The 19,724-nt window shown below is 42.2% G+C and overlaps 1 protein-coding gene across 2 annotated transcripts; it reads left to right on the forward strand.

Moving 5' to 3' along the window:
• Positions 1–3,885: 3,885 nt before the first annotated feature.
• Positions 3,886–8,757, forward strand: LOC129820850 (protocadherin-8-like). Of its 2 annotated transcripts, none has more exons than XM_055877885.1 (4): positions 3,886–6,491; positions 6,623–6,693; positions 7,745–7,869; positions 8,154–8,757. In XM_055877885.1, exons 1-4 carry the CDS (start codon positions 4,128–4,130, stop codon positions 8,504–8,506), a joined length of 2,913 nt encoding a protein of 970 aa, XP_055733860.1. In that variant the 5' UTR covers positions 3,886–4,127; the 3' UTR covers positions 8,507–8,757. The 2 variants fall into 2 exon arrangements, with proteins under 2 accessions (XP_055733860.1, XP_055733859.1); XM_055877884.1 differs by having other exon boundaries at positions 3,887–6,491; positions 7,742–7,869.
• Positions 8,758–19,724: the final 10,967 nt, after the last annotated feature.

The following is a 19,724-nucleotide window of genomic DNA, read 5'->3' on the forward strand; positions in this document are numbered from 1 at the left end:
GAAAAATATGGCCAAATTCCACAAGTATGCGTGAGTGGTAGATAAGATTAACTCCTAAGCCTCTTAGTGACAAACAACTAATTGGGCACAAGTATCAATCAAACTCATTCACATTAGCCATGAAATCCTGGATTTCCACACCCGGCCAGTCTGGGGACAAAAGAGAGTACTGGGTAGAGTGCTTCTGGTCTTCCCAGTCTGCCTGTCCTGGGTAGAGGGCTTCTGGTCTTCCCCGTCTGCCTGTCCTGGGTAGAGGGCTTCTGGTCTTCCCCGTCTGCCTGTCCTGGGTAGAGGGCTTCTGGTCTTCCCAGTCTGCCTGTCCTGGTGTAGAGAGCTTCTGGTCTGCCTAGTCTGCCTGGAGAGGAAAGACGTCATCTGCGATCTCTTCTAATGCTCCCAAAACTCAAACATGTTTATTCACACAAATGTAAATATGTTTTCTTTGACTATCATTAATTATTTAGTACTTTAATTATTCATGAAAAGACACTAATGTACACTGTACAGTAGACTCAATTAATACTGTATAACAATATTATGCCTTGCAATTGTACAAGTAAACGTAAGTCGGGACCACCTTTACACAATCTTTACACATTTCTTCACATGTTAATCAAAATTACTCCTTCAGTTCTGTTCGTGAAATAGCTTCAGCAGTGGTGGGAGTATAGCCCGAGAACAATTCCCTTGAATCTGTCAAATTCGTTCAGTTAGCAAGTTATGACAGCCTTTGGTTATTGCATTTCTATCCTCTCTGTTACTATGGATGAACCATGAGCACAGTGCAATATTATAACATCACTAATCACAGATCAGACTGTGCATGAGCTTATTTCAGAAGCTTACTGACAGTCTTTCAGGGTATTGTTTGTTAATGGAGAATCAAACAATGGGCTTAGCAGCTCCAGTCGAGTCCCATACGAGGGCCCATGTGATGGACAGTATGACCATAGCATGAACTAAGACTGTGAGTTCAATGGAACTAGCAGATCAATATATGTCATGGAAATCTTTGCACAAGACAGGTTATAATATTGACGGATCATTTATATGAACTTGTTGAAACAATATGTGCTACGATGAGATGGCAAGTCACTTGTAGCTGTGAGCTCAATTCAACCAAACCAGCATCTCTACGAGCTCAATTCAACCAAACCAGCATCTCTACGAGCTTAATTCAACTGAACCAGCATATCTGTGAGCTCAATTCAACTGAACCAGCATATCTGTGAGCTCAATTCAACTGAACCAGCATCTCTGTGAGCTCAATTCAACTGAACCAGCATCTCTGTGAGCTCAATTTAACTGAACCAGCATCTCTGTGAGCTCAATTCAACTGAACCAGCATCTCTGTGAGCTCAATTTAACTGAACCAGCATCTCTACGAGCTAAATTCAACTGAACCAGCATCTCTACGAGCTCAATTCAACTGAACCAGCATCTCTATGCTTGCACAGAATATATATTTTTCCCATCTTCAAATAAAATACAATGACATACTAATGGTTTTAGGTACTGTAAAAACATCTCAGATTGATGTTTCCAGTTTTCAGAATAAGAAGTGTGTGTGTGAGTGAGCAGACACTGCTGTAGTCATTGGTATGGGAGGTTCAGTTTTGATTGAATTCCAGCCAGTTTAATTGATGGTGCAGTTGACAGCTAAAACCTGCCTCAAGCTATCACATTCTCTAATGTAGATTACTTAATGCTAAATTCTCTTCACCTCTTTTAACCAGAGTCAGTAGACCAACAAATGCTTAATGCCCCAGTGACTCTTTTTAAGTGTGTCGTTTTTAACGCCTTCCTGTGCTTGCTCCATTGGGTGGCTCAGACAGATTTAGCTCCAACTTAGAGGAAGGTGTCAGTCAGGCCTGAGCCCTTTGAAGCTCAAAACAGATTTTTTTTAATCAACACACACTAATCACCCATATGTTTGTCAACAGCCAGTTTAAAACTTCACATGAATGCAGTTATGTTAGACTACTAGTAGGCTATGCCCCAATCATTGTTGTGGGCTAGTGTAACTATGTGACTATTCTCATGTTGAATTAAAATGGGCTCGCGAGTGGCGCAGCGGTCTAAGGCACTGCATCTCAGTGCTAGAGGCGTCACTACAGACTCTGGTTTGATTCCAGGTTGTATCACAACCGGTCATGATTGCGAGTCCCATAGGGTGGTGCATATTTGGCCCAGTGTCTTCTGGGTTAGGGTTTGGCCGGGGTAGCCCATCAAAAGTAAAGAAGAATTAGTTCTTAACTGACTTGCCTAGTTAAATAAAAATAAATAAAAAGGTAGACTTGTTTAAGAAATTCTTTCAACCTCATTATGTCCAGCACCATACCAGTGTGTAAATATGTGAAAAGTATGCATTAATAACTTATTTTAGTCAAGAGGATTAGAAGAAAGGCTCTAAATCAAGTAGGATTCATCAAGTTAATGTTTAATTGATTTTCCTGCTCACCGCTTCACCGCCATCTCACACTGTTTGAAAATCACTGTTTTTATGTTCATACTTTTGATGACATCATCCTTTTTAATGTTACATTTTTTTCTCTCGCATATATAGAAACTGGTATGGTGCTGGAAATAATGAATGTAAGGTTGAAAATTGCTCTTTGAGTATTACAATCGGTGACTTACAATTTGTTCATTTTCTTTTTCATTTTACAACATAAAAGTACTAAAATGCCATAATATTATTGGGTAATCAATACATGGTTAATAAAGTATTCAGCGTATTTACAGTGAATAAATGGTACATATTTTTTAGGTAAACGGTGTTGATGATGATTATTATTTTTCTGTATTCATAAACAGACCAACACATCAGTCTAAAATAACCTCTGAATGAAAGTTATTTATTCAGATGGGAAAAACCCAACTGGATTAAAGTTCTATTGAAGAAATGCTAATATACATGCTAATATACGTGCTAATATACGTGCTAATATACGTGCTAATATACGTGCTACTATACGTGCTACTATACGTGCTACTATACGTGCTACTATACGTGCTACTATACGTGCTAATATACATGCTAATATACATGCTTCATTCTAAGGAAGTTTTTTCTTACCATTATCAAATTCCATTACCACACTCTAAAAAATGCTGCATTGTTTGTTTGACCCGACAGCTGGGTTGAAGGATTTGGGTTGATTTCTTTTTTTTAAAAGAGCAAGGACAGGTTGTTGAAGAAGGGTTATTGAGACATGACCCAGCGGGTCAGATCAGAAGACTGGAGGCGTAGTTTAGTAGGGATGTGGCTTTCAGATAGTTCATTTTAGCCACCTGTGACAGTAGTCATCTGTTCTGTTGTATAGTTATCACATGTTAAGGTTCAACATTAACCTTTTTGTAGCTTCAATGAGGCTTACAGAATTGTATGAATTCCCTAAAAGCCTGCAAATCCCATTGTTGGATTAGATACCACTTTATTAAAATAGTAAGAAATAATCTTAATATTCTAGAAGAATGTGTAAAATGCAACAACAAAAATATTTGACATGATGAACAGGAATTACATTTACTCTCACGGGTGGTCAATAAGATCTATCTGAAAGCCACACCCCTTAATAAGCCATGTCTCCTGAAAAATAACCTAAGGATTACATTTAAAAAGACCCAGCTGCTAGGTCAACCCAGCATTAAATTAAAGTATAAAATATCCAACTAATGGTTAAATTAACCCAGGTTTGGGTAATCCCAACAACCCAACATGTTGAGTTATTCACCCAACCCAACTGGCTGATTCAAAAATAACTCAGCATGTGTTCTGTCCAATACCCACTGCTGGGTTACCAAAGAACCCAAATCAGGTTGTTTTTAGCCCAGCATTTTTTAGAGTGCACTGTATTTAAATAGACCATTTGCACACTGTCGAGGAGAAGGGTGGTAGCAATTGGCGCCAGCTGGAAACCAAACGTGCCCCATTTGGCTGGCCAGTTCAATGCCATTGGTCGGTGAGTCAACTCATTTGCATAAATCAAGGCTTATAGATCAACGCTCTCTCTGGACCATATCCAATCCAGTTGCTCGTGGCAAGGGAGCTCAACATCACAACAACTTTACTTCCAGCTCGTTTTCTTTATGAAGTTTTCTGTCATCATCATTGCACTTTTAAAATGGGATTCTGCGGGTTTCGACGAGTTGGAGAGTGCGTGTTGCTTGCTGGTCTGTTCTACTCGGTTCAGTCTACGACTACAAGGTACTACACGTATGAAGAGGATGCGCCCGGGACAGAGATTGGAAATCTGTCTCAGGATTTAAAGATAGACCCAGCTGAGGACCCTCAAACATCTTTCCGCTTCATGCAGGAGACCAATTCGTGTGTGATTCAAATGAGGGAGATTGATGGACTTTTAACCGTTGGGGAAACAATTGACCGGGAGCAGCTGTGCCTGAGGTCCCCGCGGTGTCTTGTCACCTTCGACATAGTTGCCTTCTCCAAAGAAAAGTTTCAGCTGATTCACGTAGAGATCGAGGTAAGGGACATTAACGACAATTCACCCCAGTTTCTCCACAACGAGACGACCCTTGAAATATCCGAGAATGTTCAGGTGGACTCCCGATTCCCGTTGGACATCGCTGTTGACCATGATGTCGGCAATAACTACATCCAAAGTTACCATATCTCTCCCTCCAGCCATTTCATAGTCGATGTGCGCAGCAGGGAGGATGGAGTGAAGTATGCTGAACTTGTGCTTGTGAAAACAATGGACAGAGAGGCTGAAGATTCCTATACAGTTGAAGTGACGGCAACAGATGGCGGAGAGCCACCCAGATCCGGATCAATGACTGTTCATATCAAAGTGCTGGATTTTAATGACAACAGCCCAACGTTTGAGCACAACTCACTAAAAGTTGAACTTTACGAAGATTCTCCTGTTGGTTACCAAGTGCTGAAAGTGCATGCGTTTGATCCAGATGTTGGCATTAATGGCGAGGTAGTGTATGGATTTGTAGAAGACACATCATCTGAAACAATGCGTATTTTTAATATAGACCGGATTTCCGGTGCTGTAACTTTAAAAACATTGGTTGATTACGAGAAGAAGATATCCTATGAACTGAAAATTAAAGCATCCGATTTAGGCACTAATTCTATTCCATCGACTTGCAAAGTGGTTGTTGATGTCGTAGATGTAAATGATAACGCACCAGAAATCACCATCAAGCCAAAGACCTCGACGAGTGACGATGTGGCTTACATCACGGAGGCCGCAGCGGAGGAAAGTTTTGTGGCGCTAATCAGCACCTCGGACAGCGACTCTGGCTCGAACGGTTATGTACGCAGTAGCCTACACGGGCACGAACATTTCAAGTTACAACAGGCCTACGGGGACAGTTTTATGATTGTAACAACCACCACTTTAGATAGAGAAACGATCCCAGAGTATAACCTCACCGTAGTGGCTGAAGACCTTGGAACTCCTCCTTTCAAAACCATCAAGCAGTATACCATCAGAGTGACGGACGAGAACGACAACGCCCCCCTCTTCAGTAAATCCATTTATGAAGTTTCTGTCCTGGAAAATAATATTCCCGGGTCATATATAACTACTGTTGTAGCACGGGACCTTGATCGGGGTAAAAACGCCAAAGTGTCATATAAACTCATAGACTCAGAGGTTGTCGGGGAGGCTTCCATTTCGACGTATGTGTCTATAGACCCAGTGTCAGGGTCATTGTATAGCCGGAGATCTTTCGATTTTGAAACGCTCCAGCAGATTGAATTAACCATCCAGGCTGAGGACAAGGGCTCACCTCAGCTGTCAAGCACATCCGTGATCAGAATCAAAGTGGTTGATCAGAACGACAACTATCCCTATTTCACCTTTCCTGTTATGCTTAATGACTCTGCTGAAATTCCTCTTCCTGTCAATGCACCATTGGGGTATCTGGCACTACGGGTCAAAGGTCAGGATGAGGATGAGGGTATGAATGGTGAGCTCAGCTACAGAATCGTACAAGGTGACTCTAAGATATTTTCAATCAATAAAGACACTGGAGAGATAGCTGTAAAACAGGGTCTGGCCTCTGCTATTGGAGACGTGTTGGAAATCAAGATTGCATTGAGTGACAGTGGGAGATCCCCTCTCTCCAGCAGTGCCACCATTCGCTTTGTTGTCACAGACTTGCAGCTCTCAGACGACCAACTTGTCATTGTATTACGGTCAAGTGATGAGAAAAGCGCAGGCTTGGATATTTCAGTAGTAGTAATCATTATACTCGGCGGGGGTTGTACTCTGCTGCTGATTGCCATAGCAACTGTTGTTATCACATGCAAACTGAACCGAGGAGGGAAGGACCATGACTCCAAGAGAGACGTGACTCACATCCTGTTTGACTCCAGGCATCATCCCAGGCTCAACTCTGCAGAACCCAACATGTTTGGGGACCCAAGAGGTTTCCTCAATGAAAGGACTTCTTCATCGCTTGATGAGTCCAGCCTATATGAAGAGAAAAGTGGAGAGTTGGAGTCCCAGGTGGGTGAATTATTTGATTCCGTTTCAGTAGTGTTTTGTATACAAGTGTACACATTAAAGTGTTGTACTACTCCTGATCCATGTAGCTGGAATGAATTCCCATCCTGTTCTCTCTTGTGTTTGCTCTTTAGATGTTCCTGCCTCCCAAGCCTTTCCAACCATCATCTGTGTGGCAAGGGGACAAATACTGCCCACAAATTAGGTAAGAATACCACCACATTCATCATATTTGATATGACGTGCTGTTTAATCACAATTATTATTTTTTCCCCCAAAACAATTATTTACATAACCAGTCACTGCTAATATATATTTGATTCTATTAGCAGTGGCTAATATGTTTGATTCCATTAGCAGTGGCTAATATGTTTGATTCCATTAGCAGTGGCTAATATGTTTGATTCCATTAGCACTGGCTAATATGTTTGATTCCATTAGCACTGGCTAATATGTTTGATTGTATTAGTAGTGACTAACATGTTTGATTCCATTAGCACTGGCCAATATGTTTGATTCCATTAGCACTGGCCAATATGTTTGATTGTATTAGCAGTGGCTAATATGTTTGATTCCATTAGCAGTGGCTAATATGTTTGATTCCATTAGCACTGGCTAATATATTTGATTATATTAGCACTGGCTAATATGTTTGATTCTCTTAGCAGTGGCTAATATGTTTGATTCTCTTAGCAGTGGCTAATATGTTTGATTCTATTAGCAGTGGCTAATATGTTTGATTCTATTAGAAGTGGCTAATATGTTTGATTCTATTAGCAGTGGCTAATATGTTTGATTCTATTTGTAGTGGCTAATATGTTTGATTCTATTTGTAGTGGCTAATATGTTTGATTCTATTAGAAGTGGCTAATATGTTTGATTCTATTAGAAGTGGCTAATATGTTTGATTCTCTTAGCAGTGGCTAATATGTTTGATTCTCTTAGCAGTGGCTAATATGTTTGATTCTCTTAGCAGTGGCTAATATGTTTGATTCTCTTAGCACTGGCTAATATGTTTGATTCTCTTAGCACTGGCTAATATGTTTGATTCTCTTAGCAGTGGCTAATATGTTTGATTCTATTAGCAGTGGCTAATATGTTTGGTTCTATTAGCAGTGGCTAATATGTTTGGTTCTATTAGCAGTGGCTGGTATGTTTGATTCCATTAGCACTGGCTAATATGTTTGATTCCATTAGCACTGGCTAATATGTTTGTTTCTATTAGCACTGGCTAATATGTTTGTTTCTATTAGCAGTGGCATTGACCAGCAGAGCGTGAAGGACAGTGGAAAAGGAGACAGTGACTTCAATGACAGTGACTCTGACATCAGTGGGGATGGAGGCAAGAGGAACCTTCGCACCTTCCAGCCCTGGGCCAAAGGTGAGTTTACGACCTTCACAATTTAGTACTGCAATTTTACAGTTCCTCGTAGCAGAATGATGAAGAGAACAGTTGACATTTTTATAGCTCTATATAGCACTGAAACTGCAGCGGATTCCACTGTGTCGGGATGACTCGCCCCTTCCACCACCAAAGTGTAGAACCCACCCGGCTATGTAACCCAGCAACAGCGAATGACTCTCAGTCACTTTGATTCTTTACTCCTTGGGCTTGGAAAGTAATTCTGTATGCGTGTGTGTGTGTGTGTGTGTGTTCTATTTCAGGTTCATTCCACGCCGCTAACACCCTCGCTGTGGATTGCCAAGGCACTTACTGTGTAATTCCAACCCAAAGCTTCCAGGCTCCCAGAGACAATGCATACACAATAGGTTTTATCCAAGCACCGGTCTACAACAATGCGCATGCCTATCCCCACTCCTGGAAAGACTCCGGCTACAACACAAGCATTCCCAAAGCAAGAAACACCATGCAGACATTCTCTAATCACACCGGCACCCTCCCGTCTTACTTCACACATCAAAAGAGACAATCTCCTGCCGGACTTGATGAAATTCAGGAGCACAACCAAGATATTACTACAGTGGCAACCATATCTGAAGTTGCCACCATTTTGTAAACAACCTGCTAAGTAAATATACAATTGGATATTTATAGATACTGTAGTATTCAGTAGGTTTAGCAGATACGGGTCAAAGTACACAATGCAATAAGGATGAAAAAGAACTTGACGCGTAATGAAAACACCTGATGTATATATTTTTTATTTGATTCAATTATGAAGATGTATATATTGATTTATTTCTTATTGTATGAACATGTTTGTGAAAAATGTGTTTTGTTTTGTGAATAAACACAATGTTGAAACAATGTGAGATGTGCAGTATGGTTTCCATGAGATAAGATAATTACACCATGCCCGTGTGGCCTCTGACGGTCACACACTAACAACTTCTCTCACTTGTCTGGACTTTCGCATTAACCCATATATAATCTTTAATATGTGAATGATAAGCTATATAAACATGCCTTTTTTATTATAATTTGTTCAATATAATGGCTTACAGAAGAAACTGAATCAATATGCATCTGAGCAAAGTCCATTATGATGGCAAACGGTGTCCTACAAATATATGGTGCTAGTTTAGACAAAATCATCTGCAAATCCAATCATGTAGTCATGTTTATAGTAATCACGTTAGCTAATTCTTACATAGTGCTACTAGGAAAGCCACCATGATGCTTGGCACTCAATTCCCAGTGATATTCAAGCGATCATCCTTTCATGCCATTGAAAAGCAGCAGTGAACTTTAATTAAAGAGATATCTGAGGCATACAACTTTACTTCAGGAAGAGAGGATCCTAAACGCATCTCTTGACTTGTATCATCAGCACATTTCTGTCAAAGTCATTTTCAGCAGCTTTGTGTTTAAATAAAGATGTGCCGTTCAAAATGAGTAGTCTATCAACATTACTTTGACACAAGAAAATTGAGTTCATACTGTCAATAGAAATTCAAAATATTTATTAAAAGAAGAAAAAAATACATAATTCCATCATAGAAACATCCTTGGGGAAGTGGAATGCCTTTCATGACTAACTTAAAACGTGCTTAGGAAGTGTACTTCACAGCGGATATTTCAGTTTTGAGGAGTTACACCACGGAATATGTCCCAAGATAGAACCTGTTCACCGAAACATCTGCAGCAAACCTCTAGTTTTTGGTATATAAGTGTATTAAGATCAAATTTTCTTCTGTCAAGACAGTTTCCCTTCGTGTTGTTCTATTGCGTCAGCTCTTGGTTGTGATGTTGTTGTTGTTAAAGATGATGATGATTTTAAGTTGTGTCTTCTGCATATGGGTTGCCAGTCTTGTAAAAGTTCTGCATCCTGCGTGCTGTTTTCACAGAATCTATCTATTTAGGGCCGGCATCAAAGGAGCCTGCAATTTTCAAGAGCAGATAAGACACCAAGATTTTAAAAAGATTACATCATCTAAATCTAGCCATCTGAAGTTGATCCCCTGAAAGAAGAGAGGGGGAAAAAGTGTTGCTTGAGGTTTTGGTAGGGAACCTCCAGTGCAATGCTAGGACCATCCGCTGGACGGATCAATATTCATTAGCAAATCATCACTGTAGTTAATTCCATTGAACAAAGCTAGGACTATTATTAATCACAATGAATTATATAAGATATATGAACACATTGTTTGGAATGTAATATTGATTAGTTGCATATTTTCTAGGAAGCTCTTACAATTGACCAAAATGTACCCCCTTCAGAACAGAACATATCCACCGATTGTATGGTCAGGGAAGCCACCAAGAATTGTGTCCTTGTTCTTGGAGATTGAATTTCTAGTGACAAAATTGAAACTCATGAATACCTTACTGCAAATAGCCTATATGTCATATCATTAGATACACATTGAACAAAATAAAGTCATACCTTGTATCTGGCTACTAACTTGTGCCAGAACTGTATTTCCACGAGGGGGAAATGCATGTATCAATCAATAGACTATGAAATGGCTTACTTCATCATTGCTTTAAAAAACTCAGCAAAAAATAAACGTCCCTTTTTCAGAACCCTGTCTTTCAAAGATAATTCGTACAAATCCAAATAACTTCACAGATCTTCATTGTAAAGGGTTTAAACACTGTTTCCCATGCTTCCCAACCATAAACAATTAATGAACATGCACCTGTGGAACGGTCCTTAAGATATTAACAGCTTATAGACGGTAGGCAATTAAGGTCACAGTTATGAAAACTTAGGACACTAAAGAGGCCTTTCTACTGACTCTGAAAAACACCAAAAGAAAGATGCCCAGGGTCGCTGCTCATCTGCGTGAACGTGCATTAGGCATGCTGTAAGGAGGCATGAGGACTGCAGATGTGGCCAGGGAAATAAATTGCAATGTCTGTACTGTGAGACGCCTAAGACAGTGCTACAGGGAGACAGGACGGACAGCTGATCGTCCTCGCAGTGGCAGACCATGTGTAAAAACACCTGCACAGGATCGGTACATCCAAACATCACATCTGCAGGACAGGTACAGGATGGCAACAACAACTGCCCGAGTTACACCAGGAACGCACAATCCCTCCATCAGTGCTCTGACTGTCCGCAATAGGCTGAGAGAGGCTGGACTGAGGGCTTGTAGGCCTGTTGTAAGGCAGGTCCTCACCAGACATCATCGTCAACAACGTCGCCTACGGGCACAAACCCACCGTCGCTGGACCAGACAAAACTGTCAAAAAGTGCTCTTCACTGATGAGTCGCGGTTTTGTCTCACCAGGGGTGATGGTCGGATACACGTTTATCGTTGAAGGAATGAGCGTTACACCGAGGCCTGTCCTCTGGAGCGGGATACATTTGGAGTTGGAGGGTCCGTCATGATCTGGGGCGGTGTGTCACAGCATCATCGGACTGAGCTTGTTGTCATTACAGGTAATCTCAACGCTGTGCGTTACAGGGAAGACATCCTCCTCCCTCATGTGGTACCCTTCCTGCAGAATCATCCTGACACGACCCTCCAGCATGACAATGTCACCAGTCATACTGCTCGTTCTGTGCGTGATTTCCTGCTGGACAGGAATGTCAGTGTTCTGCTATGACCAGCGAAGAGCCTGGATCTCAATCCCATTGAGCACGTCTGGGACCTGTCGGGTCAGAGGGTGAGGGCTAGGGCCATTCCCCCCAGAAATATCCGGGAACTTGCAGGTTCCTTAGTGGAAGAGTAGGGTAACATCTCACCGCAATAACTGACAAATCTGGTGCAGTCCATGAGGAGGAGATGCACTGCAGTACTTAATGCAGCTGGTGGCCACACCAGACACTGACTGTTACTTTTGATTTTGACCCCCCCTTTGTTCAGGGACAAATTATTCAATTTCTGTTAGTCACATGTCTGTGGAACTTGTTCAGTTTATGTCTCAGTTGTTGAATCTTGTTATGTTCATACAAATTACACATGTTTAGTTTGCTGAAAATAAACGCATTTGACAGTGAGAGGATGTTTCTTTTTTTGCTGAGTTTATTTTAGGTTAAAAAAAAGCCATAAGGTTTGATCGACAGTGTTGAATGAGAAGGTCCGTTATCAGAACACATTTGTGGATAAATTGTTTTGTGTAAATGTTAATATTATCTGTACAATCAGAAGCAGTAGTCTACTTCTAAGTTCTCACACACCTCACTCAGTAACAATAACTTACTGCAGTATTCTGTTGGTCTCCCCCCACCCGATGGAAAATGAGGTGTTACATAAAGCCTGCGCTGTGTTCACAACGTCACCATCGACAGATAAGCAGGAGTCACACAGGGCATAATGGCATTCAACTTCTGATGATGGCAGTTTATGTGCTGGCAGATTGCTAGTATTTTTCATTCTTTAGTAGTGTTGCAGTGGCCTCTTCTTTTCATGGCTTTGTAGGCCAAGGCCATCACTAGACTGAATCCTATCAGGAAGATAAAACTCCCCAATGGCAAATGTGCATAAAGATGGCAGAACTCTGATATACAGTGCATTTAGAAAGTATTCAGACCCCTTTACTTTTTCCACATTATGTTACGTTACAGACTAATTCTCATCAATCTACACACAGCACCCCATAATGACAAAGCAAAAACACATTTTTTTAAATTTTAGAAAATGTATAAAATTTAAAAAAAGATGAAATATCACATTTACGTTAACATATTCAGACCTTTTACTCAGTACTTTGTTGAAGCACCTTTGGCAGCGATTACAGCCTCAAGTATTCTTGGGTATGACTCTATAAGCTTGGCACACCTGTATTTGGGGAGTTTCTCCCATTCTTCTCTGCAGATCCTCTCAAGCTCTGTCAGGTTGGATGGCGAGTGTCGCTGCACAGCTATTTTCAGGTCTCTCCAAAGATGTTAGATCGGGTTCAATTCCGGGAACTTGTCCCGAAGCCACTCCTGCGTTGTCTTGGCTGTGTGCTAAGGGTCATTGTCCTGTTGTAAGGTTAACCTTCGGCCCATCTGAGGTCCTGAGCGATCTAGAGCAGGTTTTCATCAAGGGTCTCTTGGTACTTTGATCTGTTCATATTTCCCTCGATCTAGACTACTCTCCCAGTCCCTGCCGCTAAAAAAACATCCCCACAGCATGATGCTGCCACCAGCAGGCTTCACCGTAGGGACGGTGCAAGGTTTCCTCCAGACGTGACGCTTGGCATTCAGGCCAAAGAGTTCAATCTTGGTTTCGTCAGACCAGAGAATCTTGTTTCTCATGTTCTGAGAGTCTTTAGGTGCCTTTTGGCAAACTCCAAGCGGCCTGTTATGTGCCTTTTACTGAGGAGTGGCTTCCGCCTGGCCACTCTGCCATAAAGGCCTGATTGGTGGAGAGCTGCAGAGATGGTTGTCCTTCTGGAAGTTTCTCCCATCTCCACAGAGGAACTCTGGAGGTCTGTCAGAGTGACCATCGGGTTCTTGATCACCTCCCTGACTAAGACCCTTCTCCCCCGATTGCTCAATTGCTATACGGAGGAGGTCAGAGAACTGGCAGTGTGTTGCCAGGAAAACAACATCTCCCTCAATGTGAGCAAGACAAAGGAGCTAGTCGTGGACTACAGAAAAAGGAGTGCCGACATTAACATCAATGGGGCTGTAGTGGAGCGGGTCGAGAGTTTCAAGTTCCTTGGTGTCCACATCACCAACAAACTAACATGGTCCAAACACACCAAGACAGTCGTGAAGAGGGCACAACAAAACCTATTCCCCCTCAGGAGACTGAAAAGACTTGGCATGGGTCCCCAGATCCTCAAAAAGTTCTACAGCTGCACCATCGAGAGCATCCTGACCGGTTGCATCAACGCCTGGTATGGCAACTGCTTGGCATCTGACTGTAAGGCGCTACAGAGGGTAGTGCGTATGGCCCAGTACATCACTGGGTTCAAGCTTCCTGCAATCCAGGACCTATATGATATGCGGTGTCAGAGGAAAGCCCATAAAATTGTCAGAGACTCCAGTCACCCAAGTCATATACTGTTTTCTCTGCTACTGCACGGCAAGCGGTACCGGAGCGCCAAGTCTAGAACCAAAAGGCTCCTTAACAGCTTCTACCCCCCAAGCCATAAGACTGCTGAACAATTAATCAAATGACCACCGGACTATTACATTGACCCCCCCCCCCCCATTTGTTTTGTACACCACTGCTGCTCCCTGTTTATTATCCATGCATAGTCACTTCACCCCTACCTACATGTACAAATGACCTCTAACCTGTACCCCCGCACACTGAAGCGGTACCGGTAACCCCTGTAAATAGACTTGTTATTGTTATGTTTTTGTGTTACTTTTTTTTTTTTTTAACTTTAGTTTATTTGGTAAATATTTTCTTAACTCTATTTCTTGAACTGCACTGTTGGTAAGTCAGCATTTCACGGTAAGGTCTACACTTGTTTTATTCAGCGCATGTGACAAATAAAGCTTGATTTGATTTTGATTTGATTTGGTGTGTCCTTGTTCCCCAGACCGTTAATTTACTGAGTGGTTAGATGGTGTGTTTCTGAGATACAGCTTCCTGGTTTGTGGTTAGATGGTGTGTTTTTGAGATACAGCTTCCTGGTTTGTGGTTAGATGGTGTGTTTCTGAGATACAGGTTCCTGGTTTGTGGTTAGATGGTGTGTTTTTGAGATACAGCTTCCTGGTTTGTGGTTAGATGGTGTGTTTCTGAGATACAGCTTCCTGGTTTGTGGTTAGATGGTGTGTTTCTGAGATACAGCTTCCTGGTTTGTGTTCAAATGGTGTGTTTCTGAGATACAGGTTCCTGGTTTGTGGTTAAATAGTGTGTTTCTGAGATACAGGTTCCCAGTCTGTTCATTTACTGAGTGGTTAGATGGTGTGTTTTGGAGATTCAAGTCCCCGGCCTGTTAATTTACTGTGAATAATTAGTTTGTATCCTCCAAGTTAAGGAATGTTAATTCTGTATTCAGTCCCTCGTCCGCGTCTTGCGCTTTGAGCCTCAGCACAGGCATATCAGTTGACACATCAGGTGCCAAGAATGTAAATGCAGCTGCATTTGCTAAACAAGGGGATGTTATCACTGGTTTGCTGTCATTTTGGTCCATATTTCTTATCCAAACTAAGGTTGTTTTGAAATGCACTGGGTATCCACAATCAATGGCCTGTACATGTGTAGGATCTTCATTTGATCACCCTGTTGCATAAGAACTTTCCTGCAATGCAGAAAATGTCAAATGTGTATTGTATGAGGTTTACAAAGGCTTCTGAAATTAGATTTTTCCACTTTTAAAATTAAGACTTCATTTTTCCTACGAAAATTGTATTAACCTCTAAAAAAAATGCCCATTAATTATAATCCACATAATAATTATTATTACTGTTGCTGCGGGATTATTTTGCTGCTGTAGCAAACTAGCTCAAATTAAGATCCGACACCTGTATTTGCAATTCAATTCCTTTGGTCAAATCAAAATCGAATGCTGATTGCTGAATACACTGGTGTATGGGGCCCACCAGTGGAAGCAAAATAGCCCCATAACATCAAAGATCCACCACCATATTTTACACTAGGTATCGGGTTATTTTCTGTTAATGCATTCTCATTTAAACACCAAACCCACCACTGGTGTGAATGGCCAAAGAGCTCTATTTTCATGATCGGATTTATTTGTACGGGGGCCCCCTAGTGTCCGGGGGCCATAAGGATCTGGCCCTGCTCTGTATGTCTACTCCCATACTCTTCAATTTGCACCTCAATATTAAAATGATTATTGTCTGAAATATGGTAACTTTGGATATAGTTTTGACCAACATCTTGATCAGATAAAAGTGACCTGGTTGGGTGACATCTACACAACATAGCCCCCTCTGAGTGGTACAGTGTAAAGACAACGGCTATTTAAAAAAATATATACGTCACCTTTATTTAACCAGGTAGGCCAGTTGAGAACAAGTTCTCATTTACAACTGCGACCTGGCTATCACTCACCACATGTCCCTGCAATAATTACCCCAATTACCTTAGTACCAGTAGACATAATTCTTGATCTGTTTGCCAAATTAAAAATTCAAGGCTTTTAAAATATCCATATATTTGTGAATCATTGCATTAATCAAATGTGATGAGTTTAAATGAGAAGCTCGTGTATAGTTTGAATTTCTATCCTTGTTTTGTTTGTCAGCAACTATGGTATTTACGGTATGCTAATAGCTGCAGCACACATGAAGCAGGAATCTGGCTTTAACTACACCACATCCAAGCCTGGTGTAAGCAGAAAAGTTACAAATCTTAGGTTGAAGAAAGATAGGTCTCACTAGACATATTTCGACTGATGTAAATCCACCCTTAGTTGTATTAAAACCTTGTTTCTCTGAACATCATCTTAATAATGCTCTACCACAATCTAAGACGTTTATCCAAGAACCCAGCGTCTTTTAGACCAATAGCATTGCTTTGGTCATCGGGGTTTGTTTTATGTTTAATCTCGAAAGAGGCGCACAGTGTGTAATCCCACTATCTTGTCTCTGCGAAGTGGAGACATTCATATCGTCCATTAAGTGATTGCATCATCAAATGGAACAAAATCTACGCTTGTGATGGAATTCATGTCACAAAAAATGATAACCATGTATTGCCGTATGGATATTACGTCCACTCAGCTGGACGCCATAATGTGGTTTGTAAATACTTCTGATGTTATAAACATTGCTTAATCCCCGATGAGAGATAATTACAGTATCATGTTTAGACATTTATCGTACTTTATGTCTTTCTTAAAAAATATTTCACAAAAATAAAATGTGACTACTCAGATTTGACGAATAGGCTGATGATTGCACTCAGTAGGGTCACCTCACATTGAAATATAGCTGTCATACTGAAAGGCGCTCGCACACCATTTCAGTCACAATGATAGTTTCCTTTAGGAATTAGGATATTAATCAGCAATGAAAGTCATTCTCATAGGATCTCATTGGAACATATTTTGAGGAAAATCTGAAATCTAAAATCAGTATAGTCCTATAATAGTCCTAATTCCACCACTGCTCCTACACTCCTATACTGCCCACTGCTCTTATACTCCACACTGCTCCTACACTCCTATACTGCCCACTGCTCTTATACTCCACACTGCTCCTACACTCCTATACTCCACACTGCTCCTACACTCCTATACTGCCCACTGCTCTTATACTCCACACTGCTCGTACACTCCTATACTCCACACTGCTCCTACACTCCTATACTCCACACTGCTCCTACACTCCTATATTCCCCACTGCTCCTACACTCCTATAGTCCCCACTGCTCTTATACTCCTATACTCCGCCACTGCTCCTACACTCCTATACTCCTATATTCCCCACTGCTCCTATACCTCTATACTCCCCACTGCTCCTACACTCCTATATTCCCCACTGCTCCTACACTCATATACTCCCCACTGCTCCTATACTCCTATACTCCCCACTGCTCAGTCCCCACTGCTCCTATACACCTATACTCCACCACTGCTCCTACACTCCTATACTCCTATATTCCCCACTGCTCCTATACCTCTATACTCCCCACTGCTCCCACTCCTATATTCCACACTGCTCCTACACTCCTATACTCCCAACTGGTACTATACTCCCCACTGCTCCTATACTCCTATACTCCACACTGCCCCTAAACTCGATTACGCCCCACTGCTCCTATACTTATATACTCCCAACTGCTCAAATACTCCCCACTGCTCATACACTCCTATACTCCCCACTACTCCTATACTCCCTACTGCTCCTACACTCCGATACTCCTCACTGCTCCTCTACTCCTATACTCCCTACTGCTCCTATACTCCTATACTCCCTACTGCTCCTGCAGTCCCATATTCCCCACTTCTCCTATACTCCTATACTCCACACTGCTCCTACACTCCTATATTCCCCACTGCTCCTACACTCCCCACTGCTCGTATACTCCCCAATGCTCCTATACTTCTACATTCCTCACTTCTCCTACACTCGTATACTCGTATACTCCCCACCGCTCCTACACTCCTACACTCCTATACTCCCGACTGCTCCTATACTCCTATACTCCCCACTGCTCCTACACTCCTATACTCCCCACTACTCCTATACTCCCTACTGATCCTATCCTCCTATACTCCCCACTGCTCCTACACCCCTTTACTCCCCACTACTCCTATACTCCCCACTGCTCCTATACTCCTATACTCCACACTGCTCCTACACTCCTATATTCCCCACTGCTCCTATACTCATATACTCCACACTGCTCCTACACCCCTATATTCCCCACTGCTCCTATACTCCCCACTGCTCCTACATTCCTATACTCCCCACTACTCCTATACTCCCCACTTGTCACGTTCCTGACCTATTTCTGTTAGTGTGTTGTATGTGTTAGTTGGTCAGGACGTGAGTTTGGGTGGGCATTCTATGTTTTCTGTTTCTATGTTGGTTTATGGGTTGCCTGGTATGGCTCTTAATTAGAGGCAGGTGTTTGGCGTTCCTCTAATTGACAGTCATATTTAGGTAGGTTGTTTCACAGTGTTCGTTGTGGGTGGTTGTCTCCTGTGTCAGTGTTTGTCGCACCATACGGGACTGTTCGGTTTGTGTGTTCATCGTCATTTTATGTGTAGGCTATTTTCCCTGTTCGTGCGTTCTTCGTGTTTATGTGAGTTCGTCGTCCAGGTCTGTCTACACCGTTTGTTGTTTTGTTAGTTTTAGTCAAGTTCGTGTTTTCGTGTTTTCTTTAATAAATCATGTCTTCACAATCCGCTGCATTTTGGTTCAATCCCTGCTCCTCCTCTTCGGATGAAGAGGAGGAGGACAACCGTTACACCACTGCTCCTATACTCCTATACTCCCCACTACTCCTATACTCCCCACTGCTCCTACACTCCTATACTCCCCACTACTCCTATACTCCCCACTGCTCCTACACTCCTATACTCCCCACTACTCCTATACTCCCCACTGCTCCTACACTTCTATACTCCCCACCGCTCCTACACTCCTACACTCCTACTCTCCTATACTCCCGACTGCTCCTATACTCCTATATTCCCGACTGCTCCTATGCTCCCTACTGATCCTATCCTCCTATACTCCCCACTGCTCCTACACCCCTTTACTCCCCACTACTCCTATACTCCCTACTGATCCTATCCTCCTATACTCCCCACTACTCCTATACTCCCCACTGCTCCTACACTCCTATACTCCCCACTACTCCTATACTCCCCACTGCTCCTACACTCCTATACTCCCCACTACTCTTATACTCCCCACTGCTCCTACACTCCTATACTCCCCACTGCTCCTACACTCCTATACTCCCCACCGCTCCTACACTCCTACACTCCTATATTCCCAACTGCTCCTATACTCCCTACTGATCCTATCCTCCTATACTCCCCACTGCTCCTACACCCCTTTACTCCCCACTACTCCGATACTCCTATACTCCCCACTACTACCATACTCCTATACTCCCCACTACTCACATACTCCTATACTCCCCACTTCTCCTATACTCCCCACTGCCCTTATTCTCAGATGAATGGTGATTCACATTTGCCTGAGTGCCAGTCTGTTGCTGCTCGCTTGTCAACTCCTGATGGAATTGTCATGCAAAAACATGTTTGGCTTGATAATGACATTGGTGTAGGAAAAAGCACAAACAGATCTGGGACCAGGCTAAGTTCGCACCACTAGGAAGAAACATCACGCTAAAGGTACCCTAAAGCGTTGAGTGGGGGACATCCATTAGTGTATGACTGGGGTGGAACTGGCCAATGATAAGTTGCGTAGTATAAAGTGCAGTTGACTG

Source organism: Salvelinus fontinalis, chromosome 23 (assembly GCF_029448725.1).
Source record: "Salvelinus fontinalis isolate EN_2023a chromosome 23, ASM2944872v1, whole genome shotgun sequence".
Taxonomy (NCBI): Eukaryota; Metazoa; Chordata; class Actinopteri; order Salmoniformes; family Salmonidae; genus Salvelinus; species Salvelinus fontinalis.